General features: G+C 48.1%; 1 protein-coding gene across 1 annotated transcript; it reads left to right on the forward strand.

Annotated features, from left to right (window-relative positions):
* The first annotated feature begins 6,265 nt into the window (after positions 1-6,265).
* Positions 6,266-10,148, forward strand: LOC119397913 (uncharacterized). The gene is made up of 3 exons (XM_049416535.1): positions 6,266-6,480; positions 7,027-7,245; positions 10,124-10,148. Exons 1-3 carry the CDS (start codon positions 6,266-6,268, stop codon positions 10,146-10,148), a joined length of 459 nt encoding a protein of 152 aa, XP_049272492.1.
* Positions 10,149-11,741: the final 1,593 nt, after the last annotated feature.

Below are 11,741 nucleotides of genomic sequence, written 5' to 3' on the forward strand. Positions count from 1 at the left end.
ACCAGCACTTACCCCACCAAGCTACACCAGTGCTCCCTCTCCTCCCCCAGCCGTGATGCAACACGGGTTTGCCCCCACGCCCACCCCCAGACAAAATGCGGCCGGCGCCCATGAGCCTATGGATGCAGAAAGCAGGCGATGCCAACAGACACAAGAAGCACTGTGCTAGCGCCAACAGCTCACGCTCGGCTTTTTCAGCTAAGGTCATGTCCCACTATATCATATTGTTCTTCTTCCTCCCTACAATACCCTGGTGACAAAGGAAAGCCATCCTGGCGGATGAAAGTGACGAGCGAAGGAAGGGGTCATGATATGGCTTTAGGCGAGTGACGGGGACTCTCTCGTGACCAAGCTGGCACCTGTCTGTAATTATCTTGAGCGGCTCAATCACATATCTTGTATGAGATCGACGTTCCACGATGCAATAAGGACCGTGATAGTTGGGGAAAAACCTGGAGGACAGGCCAGGGAAGTGGAAGGGCAGTCGAAACCATACGGACGAGCCAATGGCGAAAGTCTCGAATTGCTGGCTGGGGTGATGGCATCCTTTTTCAAGGGCTTGTTTGTCCGATGTGAATGAGCGGGCCAAGTGACGGCACTCTTTAGCGTGCTGTACAATTTCAGAAGCAGGGCTGAATTTGTCAAGAGTGACACATGGTTCACTGCCATATAAAACAAAGAAATGTGAAAAGCCTTTTGTTGACTGCGTTGCTGTGTTGTATGCATGAGTCACAAATGAGAGAACGACATCCCAGTTCGATTGGTCAGAATTGACATACATTGCGAGCATGTCTCCTAGCGTTTGGTTGAAGCGCTCTGTTAGACCGTTTGTCTGCAGGTCATCGGCTGTAGAGGTGCGGTGAACTGTGCAGCATGCACGAATAAGTTCCTGAAGTACTTTGGATACAAACACATGCCTTCTATTGCTGAATAGTTTGTGTGGTGCACCATGACACAGGACGAAGCTATGTAAGACTAAGTTGGCTACGTCACGAGCACCAGCGGAAGGTAGCGGAGCGGTTTCAGTGTATCTCATTAGATGGTCGCCGGCGACGATTATTCATTGATTGCCATCCGCAGTGTATGGAAGCGGTCCATATAGATCAATGCCAACACAGCCGAAAGGGTTGCCGGACACAGTATAGGCTGCAGCAATCCGGGTGCTTCCGTTGCTGCACAATGCTTTCCGTTGTTGGCACAATGGACAGGATCGAATATATTTTTTGACGAAGGTATGCATGCCATGCCAGCAGTAACGCTGGCAGAGCTGGTGATATGTTTTCAACATGCCAGCGTGAGCATGTTGCGGGTCAGCATGAAAATACACGCATATGTCAAATCGCATGTGGCCTGGTATAACCAAGAGCCATTTACAACCATTTGCTTGGTAGTATCTTCAGTACAATAGCGCGTCCAGTATCTCAAAATGGGTGGCTTGGCGGTGAAGGGCACGTGGATATGCAGACATTCAAGTGTCAGAAAGGATGTTAAGTAGAGAGGCAATCCATGGGTCTTTTCGCTGCTCAGATGACATGTTGGTGTCAGAAATGGCAGCGATGAGAATGTAGCTGCTGAGTGTGGGTCTTCGCTAGATTCGAGTGGTGATCGAGCGAGTGCATCAGCGTCAGAATATTTTCAGCCTGATCAATAGTCGACACGAATGTCAAATTCTTGTAGGCGAAGAGCCCAACGTTCAAGGCAACCAGAAGGATCCATTAAAGAAGCCAACCAACAGAGCGTGCGATGGTTTCATCTGTTGCTGCTAGTCGCCATGTCAAGACCCGCTGTTTCCGCAGTTTGTTGAAGCTCTGGCACAGAGTGGCCAGTTCAGACACGGTCCGTGGGTCCTTGGCCAGCAACATCTGAAAGGCGCCATCCATACCATCAAGATGTGTTTAATCTTCTCATCTTTACTCATCGAAGGGTTAAGGCACTTGCACAAGTTGAGTACGTCTTCGATGTAACTCGTGAAGCCTTCTTCCTGCAGCTGAGCACAACCGCATAGGCGCTGTTCAGCCAAAAAACCCAGCACAGTGGCCGAGGTCATAACGCCCTGACAGAGCTACGAGGAGCTGCGCCGGCAGCGGTCGATGACCCGTCGCTCTCCATCCCGCGACGCCGAGCTCGCTGGCTTGTCGAACTTATCCGACCACTCCGCCATGCTCGCAGAGGTGAAGTCATTCGTGGGCGAGGAAATCGCGCGCCAGTTCTCTCTGCTGGACTTTGCTCAACCTCAGTACGTTCAACAGCCGTCAACCACTCTTCTCCCTCCCCTCCGTCGAGCGACTGAGCAGGAAATCGCGGAGGTCATGCCCGAGTACCACCAGCACCATCCGGCTCCTGCACAACTGAGTTACGCCCAAGTTGTCGAGAGGACGACCCATTACAGCGTTCCAATGCTTCTCTACATAAGAAACAATGTCCCTTTTTAACCAGCTGGTCAGATTATTGTCTGTTCCTGAGCACCCAAGACACTACAAGCGCTTCATAGAAATCAGCAGGCGCGTAGCGACTCGTTTGCATGTAGTGTCCAGTTATCAACCACTCATATCTCTTAAAACTTTCACACAACACTTAGGAACATATTAAAGTACCCTATCCTAAAATAGCGCGAAAGGGTCTGTCATTTTTCCAACAAAGCTTGTATTGACTGACTTGTGAAGATGGTGATCGTGGCATTCTAAGTAATCCGCCGTACCCAAAGCTGGCGCGCACCAAAGAAATAATAATAAAACCAAAATCAAAGTTTTCTTTCCGGGGCCGGGGTTGCACCCGGGTCCTCGTGGTCAGAAAGCGGGTATCTTGACGACTAGGCCGCGCGTCCATGCTTGCCGAACGTCAACTTAACTGAAGCATGCGAATGCGTTCTGCCGACGATGCAAAAAGAAAAAAAAAGGAAGCAGTACACTTGCTCTGGGCGCTTCATGAAATATTTCGTGTTGGCTGACTAAGAGCGATGTGCCGGGCAACTCGCCAGATCCGTATCAGGAATTGCACAATCCCGGAAAACCCCGACGTCAAGAAAAATGAGTTCCCAACCGGCGTTTCCATGATCGCGTTATGGTCCTTTCAATGGGCCGTTCGAGAGGCTGACGAAAGCTGAAAAGAACATGAAATGATGATGATGATGAAATAAACTTTTAATTTGCCAAACCAGTGTCCCCGAGCTGACGCCACGCCGATTCAGCCGGAAAACAGTGTTCCGGGGATGTCCACCACCCATAATTATACCGAACGCTTACGTTAGGCAGGAACGTTGCACAATGCGAAAGAAAGAAAGAAAGAAAGAAAGAAAGAAAGAAAGAAAGAAAGAAAACTAACAATAGCAATGGGTCAAGCGCGCCCATGCCAACCTTCGCTAGGGGGAGTGCTCCAGAAATTTTAATTTAGCTATTGACCAGAAAAATAAGGGCGGCGAAAGTAAATTTTTTCCTCGATATCTGCGGGCTTGATGCGTCACAGTATAAAGTGAACTAGTCAAAATTCTTAAGTGCGCGATAGTTGTCGCTGTTTGCTGCCTCAATTATCTGGCTCTTACCTACGACTAATGTTGGTAGCAATGTATTTAATAAAGAATGCGCACAAAAAAGTAAACGAAACAAAACGGAGCAGTGAAAGAAAGAAGCGATAAGGCCACATGCATATAAATTATATATAAGGAGTTGTCGTTGAGGGCTCAACGGATAAAAATCACAAAATATCATGGGCAGCTCCACTCTCAGTGAATGCTGGGGAAGTGCAACGCACGCCCTGTCCCTGTGTTTCGCTTCTCACACCATTTTTTCGCGCCCGCACCTCGGGATCGGCTTGATACCGGTGCTTCGCTTGTGTTTCTATGGCTGTCACCTTGGGATTTGCCTTACGTTGTTACCGTTTGGCTGCTGCGTCGTGTTTTCCTACAGTACGGTTGAGCAATCGACGTAGTCGTTCTTCCTCTGCCCGCTTAGACCTAATGGCGCGATGCGCCTCCGCCGGCAGTGCAGTTCTCGGACGAGCGCGCGATGTCGTTCTCGGCGAGCCTCCTAAGCGGCGTCCGTGGCGGGACAGACCCTCCGCAAGTCGGCGGCTTCCTATTGCCTGCTGCGTGGGAGTGCCCATAGCAGCGAAACACTCAGAAACTGTCCGATTATGGGATAGTGGCGCCCTCTCTCGACCTAGCGGGGAAGCTTGGAGGCTGTTTCGCTTGAAACTACGTGACCACGAGCACCGTTCGCGTTCGGTCTAAAGTGCATTGCACTTATAGGTCTCTCAGGAGCTTCGTACGATTCCAGCCTTCTTTCTCCATTTTTTTTTCTTTTGTCGTATTCCTCGCTGACATATATCCTTATAGCGCAGATGCATGGGTCGAAATACACATCGACATCAACGTCATTCAGCTCGTGTCGAGTGCTGAGAATGAAGAGAACGACGCCCGCGAATTCCACACAGGGATGGTCTGACGATATCGCCCCTCTATGAATTCTGCGACGAAGTAGAAACTATTGAACATTTTTGTCATGTTGTAGATATTCATTACTTGAAAAAAAGTTCTAATTATTCCGTTTTCGAAGGTAGGTTTGAGCTTAAACTACAGAAATTGTCATAAACTTCGGTGCCTCCGTTTTGGGACATTGCCACAGGGATGTCTTTGAGGTGCTTTGTAATTTTATTTATGCTACTAAACGTATCCCATTTTAATCTTTGCTTTACTGAACATTCGTAAAAATGTGTTAAAATTTAACATACCAAATGGAAATTGTTCTGGTCAGATTATTACCACTGTCTGGTGTGCTCAAAATTTCAGAATTTCGTTAATATATTAGGAGTTATTAATTTTTTACTCTCTAATTTTTATTTATTTATTTTATTTTTTGATGATTAGGCATTTTGATGTTATCATCGAAATGTTACAATACCCAGTCTTGGCCAATCCCACGGGGTGGGTACGTGCCATAGTGTTGAGGTTACAAACAAACAAACAAATCGTGAAAGCATCGGCGCCATGAGCGGTCAGGAGAATCGGCAGGAACAGTCTCGCTCGATGTCGTCCCAGCAGCAAGTCACGGTACGTTCACGGAGCTCCACGATGACGTCAGCATCGGTGTCACCCAGGGCCCTCGCCTCCGGCAGCCGATCCACACCGACGGCTCCCGTTGCCGAGCCCTTTTCGATGAGGGAGCTGCCGGCGCTCATGAGCTACTCGGAGGAAGTGCTACACCACCTAGATCTCAATGAGGAGGCCTTCGCTGCCGGCGAGATCGACGATAATGAGTTGATTGACGAGATCGAACGTCAGACAGCCTCGTTGACGCGTCAACTGGAACGCGCGCAGGAAGCTCTCCAGCAGGAGGCGGGGGAGTACAAGTCGAAGTGTGCCACGTTGACGCGTAAGAATAGGAAGCTACACGAGGCCCTCGTCCATGCACGGGAGAAGTTGCTGGCTCTGCGTGAGGTGAAGAACTGCGAAGGACACAGCGCGGATGACGAAGATCCACCGGTTCCTCCTCCTCGTCCCCCTCGTGGTCGTCGCAGCGGAAACAAGCACATCTAAGTCCGTCCACCCCTGTCGAGACCCCTGATTTTCACTCACCACTCAGCGAAAGAAACCTTGTGTTCGTTTAGGGAAGCGTGGAGCGGCAGCGGGTTTACGTCAGCACGGACACTGCGAAAGAGCGTGGAACACCTCGGTCAAGTGCCCCTCTTGGTTTATACTCCCCCTGCGTTTTGTTTGTGTACCTCGAAGAGTTGAACTGTTCTGGCTGCAGAAGATGGGCACAGGGTTCACTGCACGGTGTGAAAGAAAGCGTTGTTGGCTGTCGAGACCTAGTTGAAACAAAATACATCTGAAAAACCTTGTTTTACATGTGCTACTTCTTTGTCCTGTTCATTTTTGCGAGTCTGATAATGTAAGCCTTGATCATCGAGTTACGTATCTTTTGCATTAAATTTAGTAGCGCCATCATGGCCCAACACTAGCTATTTTAAAGGAGCACTGACATCAAATTTACGCATGTGGATCTTTTTGCATCCGCGAGTAGCGATCGACCCCCTAGTAACGATTCGCGACTCAAAATGCAGCGGAGGGACGAATAAGTATCTGTAATATTGATTGATATATCCGGTATCGAACGCGATTCAAAACGGGTGAAAAGCCCGCCAATTTGTAGTGCTGGCCGCGCTACCTCGCGGCCACATCGAGGTCGCACCCCAGCTGATCCCGCGGCCGCAAAAAAAAGTGACGTCACGTCCTGCTGACATTTCGTCTGCTAGGAGCACACGTGCGGCCATGCCTTTGTCGCCAGCATCGTCGTCGTCGCCGTCGTCGCGGTCAACATCGACCAGTGATGATGACAACGATCTGGAATTGGGGATCGCCGCGATTCGCGACGTCGCGAATCATTTTCGCTTTGATCCGCTACAGAGCAGCGACTCGGAAATGGACGCTGGTCCGAGCAGCGACGAGGAAGTGCCTGCGGACGCACGCATGGGCCACGCTCACTGGTGAGATATGACACAATCAGCTATGTTAACGCTATCTGCGTGTTACTTGTTGGCGATATATTTTTTTCTCTCTACCGTACGTTCCTGTACTGCTACACTTTTATAGCTCGTAGCCGTGTTCGCGTGTACTGCACGTGTAAAAAACGTGTCGCAGTACCTCGTCAGTTACTCAACCTATGTCCGACGATTGTACTGTACTATTGCGTTGTCGGGTACCGCTGGGTGCCGTGGCATGTGCACAGACAGAAATAATCGCGCGGGTATAATTGATGCTGGTGGTTAGATAATCACACACTGTTCCTGAATAGCAGGATGTACTTCATTAGGCTGTGACCTCAGCGGGCCACATCGCCATCTCTGTCGCGCAGTTGTTAGGCATCTAACAGGCTTGCTAGGCATCTCTGAAGCGTTTATGTCGGCATCCATATCGCGCTTTTGGTTAGCTACTTCAACATTCCGCAATTGCATGCTGCTTCGCGCGTGCGATATCGCGGCAAAACCGAACTGCGTGATAGAGGCTGGCGGTTTTGACGACCGTTTCCGTAGGTGCCAATGCGGCCACTGCCGTCCCATGGAGACAGAGCTGGAGTCGTTGTGCTGCAAGGACGTGGAACGCGTGCGGGCGCTCATACCAGAAGAAGTGGGCTGCATCACCGCACATCCAACATTTCAGCAGGCCTGCTTGAACATTCACACGCTTGCGGTAGCCTATTATGCCCTCATGAACGACCGTCCCGGTCTCCTTGAGGCTCCAGAGATACACAGGTACGTTGCCAAAGCATTTTCAACGAGCGAGTTTTTTCAGAGAGAGAGAAACAACTTTTATTGAAACGGCAAGTGTCAGAGGAGTTCATCTCCCCTGCCTTAGATGGCAGCTAGTAGTCCTTGGGCCCTAGCATTTTTTTTATGCAACAAGACTTAACAACAGCGTGCATTATGTGGTAAAAAAAAGTGACCAGTGTGCGCAGTCAAGCAGGTCATTCTTGATAGTGGCATTTCGAAGTTTTTCAAAAGATTTACATCATTTCAAAGCTGACTGTTCAAATTTTACGTTTCAAGTAGCACTCTTTGACTCGATGGCTTATTTTTCAGGCAGTACAGGTATACTGCATACCGGCAGTTTGCTCTGTAGGTGTGGCACCGCCTGGGCAGGAAGAAGAGAGTGGTGCTTCCCAGCTGCGTCGTATCAGCCATAAGAGAAGCCTTCCCATCCGAAGAATATTGTGGATTTCAATATCCGGAATATTAAAGTGAATGTGAAAAATCTCTGACGGCCTTCATATTCATGCAGCTAAAATGCACAACATGCAACCTATTACTCCTAATACTTTCCCTCACACATTTTCAAGATTAAGCAGTGAGGCTGTGTCAAGGTATTAAATAATGGGTGGCTATTGGCATGCACACTAACTACACCCAGCTGCTAAATTATAACGACCAACACATAACATAGATGAGCATGAGTATCAAATGTGCACATTTTGCATTGAGATTGCAGGACTGTCAACAATTAGTCATAGCAACCATTTGACTAGAGTGAAGGTGTAACTTTTAGAATCCATTCAATTTTGTACGCTTTTATTTAAGGCAATGTAACAAAAAGGTTGCAGTCAATTTAGCAGTAGCAAGTTGCAGGCTCCTTCACTCCACATAGAGGATAGGGATAAGGAATTACCAAAACAAATTGCAGGTGTTAACTGGCAGCAGCATTTATTTGGCACAGCAGAAGCACATGGTAGTGCAAAAAAGAATGTACAGAAATGTCAGAACACCAAGATAATGACAGCACATCGAGAGCAGCAAGAAAAATTCTGTATGCATAGAGACTTGCAGCAATAGCACCACATTATCATAAATTATTTGTTATACCAAAAACACTAAAAATTGCAGTTCAGTAAAGCTTGTCGCTTTGCAACTAGTTATAGAAAACTAGTTATAGGAAGGAAAAAAAAGGAGAGGCAGGAGTAGACACGAAGCCACAGTGGCAGGCTTCGCAAGTGCTTTCTACTCCCCCCTTCCCAAATATTTTTCCCTGTTGCATTAATGCACATACCTTACACCATAAAGTGTGTGCAAATGAATATGCAGTTAGCACGTCACTATGACAAGGTCAGACATTTTTTGATTATTTCATTTATCGAACACTTCAGACACAGTCGAAGCTGGGAGGGCAATAAATGGTGCAGTACTCGCGGATTCAAATGCAACATCAAATCTTTAGTATAATGACTGGTATGCACAATTGCTCGAGATAACGGCATCATGTAGCAATAAATTTGGTCTCTAAAGATAATGTTGGCTGTGATCTACGCGTTTGAGTCAAAATTACGCCGATACGACCCAAACTGAATACGATGCAAACGAAAGTGTGTGCATTACTTAGCCCTAAATTGTCCCGTTTCAATTTATGAGTACTGTACATACAGTGAATACGTTTGGAAAAAAAAAGATACAAAACCAAAACAATGTTATCACAATGAATAAAAATGTGTCATTGAAAGTTTGACAACTAGGGCAGTACTTCTTTAGTTAGGCAATTAATTACAGCTAGCTAGTTAAATCACCATAATTAAACAAATTACTGGCAGCTAATCTGCTGCACTGGAAACTGTATGCACTAGGTTTTCTTCGAGTAACACAATTGCTTTTCTTACATCTTAGTGCATGATACTTGGGACACCTGCTATATTAATGAAGTGGAACAGGGTTTATTGACGCAAATAGCACTTGAGCAGGAGGCCTATGCATGGGCATAGGCAGGGGGGTGCAAAAGGGGCACTTGCCCCCCTCAAGCCACAAGCCATACCAGCACTTACCCCACCCAAGCTACACCAGTGCTCCCTCTCCTCCCCCAGCCGTGATGCAACACGGGTTTGCCCCCACCCCCACCCCTAGACAAAATCCGGCCGGCGCCCATGGGCCTATGGATGCAGAAAGCAGGCGATGCCAACAGACACAAGAAGCACAGTGCTAGCGCCAACAGCTCACGCTCGGCTCTTTCAGCTAAGGTCATGTCCCACTATGTCATATTGTTCTTCTTCCTCCCTACAATACCCTGGTGACAAAGGAAAGCCATCCTGGCGGATGAAAGTGACGAGCGAAGGAAGGGGTTATGATATGGCTTTAGGCGTGTGACGGGGACTCTCTCGTGACCAAGGTGGCACCTGTCTGTAATTGTCTTGAGCGGCTCAATCACATATCTTATATGAGATCGACGTTCCACGATGCAATAAGGACCGTGATAGTTGGGGAAAAACTTGGAGGACAGGCCAGGGAAGTGGAAGGGCAGTCGAAACCATACGGACGAGCCAATGGCGAAAGTCTCGAATTGCTGGCTGCGGTGATGGCATCCTTTTTCAAGGGCTTGTTTGTCCGATGTGAATGAGCGGGCCAAGTGACGGCACTCTTTAGCGTGCTGTACAATTTCAGAAGCAGGGCTGAATTTGTCAAGAGTGGCACATGGTTGACAGCCATATAAAACAAAGAAATGTGAAAAGCCTTTTGTTGACTGCGTTGCTGTATTGTATGCATGAGTCACAAATGAGAGAACGACATCCCAGTTCGATTGGTCAGAATTGACATACATTGCGAGCATGTCTCCTAGCGTTTGGTTGAAGCGCTCTGTTAGACCGTTTGTCTGCAGGTCATCGGCTGTAGAGGTGCGGTGAACTGTGCAGCATGCACGAAGGAGTTCCTGAAGTACTTTGGATAAAAACACATGCCTTCTATTGCTGAATAGTTTGTGTGGTGCACCATGACACAGGACGAAGCTATGTAAGACTAAGTTGGCTACGTCACGAGCACCAGCAGAAGGTAGCGGAGCGGTTTCAGTGTATCTCATTAGATGGTCGACGGCGACGATTATTCATTGATTGCCATCCGCAGTGTATGGAAGCGGTCTATATAGATCAATGCCAACACAGCGAAAGGGTATGCCGGACACAGTATAGGCTGCAGCAATCCGGGTGCTTCCGTTGCTGCACAATGCTTTCCGTTGTTGGCACAATGGACAGGATCGAATATATTTTTTGACGAAGGTATGCATGCCATGCCAGCAGTAACGCTGGCAGAGCTGGTGATATGTTTTCAACATGCCAGCGTGAGCATGTTGCGGGTCAGCATGAAAATACACGCATATGTCAAATCGCATGTGACCTGGTATAACCAAGAGCCATTTACAACCATTAGCTTGGTAGTATCTTCAGTACAATAGCGCGTCCAGTATCTCAAAATGGGTGGCTTGGCGGTGAAGGGCACGTGGATATGCAGATCATTGAAGTGTCAGAAAGGATGTTAAGTAGAGAGGCAATCCATGGGTCTTTTCGCTGCTCAGATGACATGTTGGTGTCAGAAATGGCAGCGATGAGAATGTCAGCTGCTGAGTGTGGGTCTTCGCTAGATTTCACTGGTGATCGAGCGAGTGCATCCGCGTCAGAATATTTTCAGCCTGATCGGTAGACGACACGAATGTCAAATTCTTGTAGGCGAAGAGCCCAACGTTCAAGGCAACCAGAAGGATCCTTTAGAGAAGCCAACCAACAGAGCGTGCGATGGTTTCATCTGTTGCTGCTAGTCGCCATGTCAAGACCCGCTGTTTCCGCAGTTTGTTGAAGCTCTGGCACAGAGTGGCCAGTTCAGACACGGTCCGTGGGTCCTTGGCCAGCAACATCTGAAAGGCGCCATCCATACCATCAAGATGTGTTTAATCTTCTCATCTTTACTCATCGAAGGGTTAAGGCACTTGCACAAGTTGAGTACGTCTTCGATGTAACTCGTGAAGCCTTCTTCCTGCAGCTGAGCACGACCGCATAGGCGCTGTTCAGCGCGGTCACGTCAAGGTGACCGAACACGTCGGTGATACGCTGCTTAAAAATCTCTAGAAGTGGTGAACTCCGGTTTGTGTTTGGGAAACCATGGACTTGCGACCTCTTTCCAGGTAGAAAGAAACATACTGCAGTATTGAAGGCTCATCCCACTTGTTGCTTGCGCTTGTTGTATTTCGAACACAGCGGAACGATGCATCCGATGCCTGACAGCATCTTCTTTATTTCATGTCCCCACGCGACCATCCTATCTTCTTTCATATACATTTCCCCGGTTGATAAAAAAAACTATCGCTTGCATAACGCATAGTCCCTGAGCTTCAACGGAGTTTTTTTAACTCGTGCGCTCTTCTGTGGTGGTTGGCCGGTCATTTTTTCGTGCAGTAAAGACGACTGCTGGCTTGTGCTGCTATTTCTTGCCGTGACGCAGATGGACAG

This window comes from Rhipicephalus sanguineus, chromosome 6, assembly GCF_013339695.2.
Source record: "Rhipicephalus sanguineus isolate Rsan-2018 chromosome 6, BIME_Rsan_1.4, whole genome shotgun sequence".
Lineage (NCBI taxonomy): Eukaryota > Metazoa > Arthropoda > Arachnida > Ixodida > Ixodidae > Rhipicephalus > Rhipicephalus sanguineus.

Bases quoted from the DNA above. Each gene is read 5' to 3' on its own strand.
- LOC119397913 (XM_049416535.1), top strand. From the start codon at position 6,266: ATGCCTTTGTCGCCAGCATCGTCGTCGTCGCCGTCGTCGCGGTCAACA. The intron at 6,481-7,026 runs GTGAGATATGAC...CCGTTTCCGTAG, and splicing joins CGCATGGGCCACGCTCACTG to GTGCCAATGCGGCCACTGCC. The intron at 7,246-10,123 runs GTACGTTGCCAA...GTTTGTCTGCAG, and splicing joins GAGGCTCCAGAGATACACAG to GTCATCGGCTGTAGAGGTGC.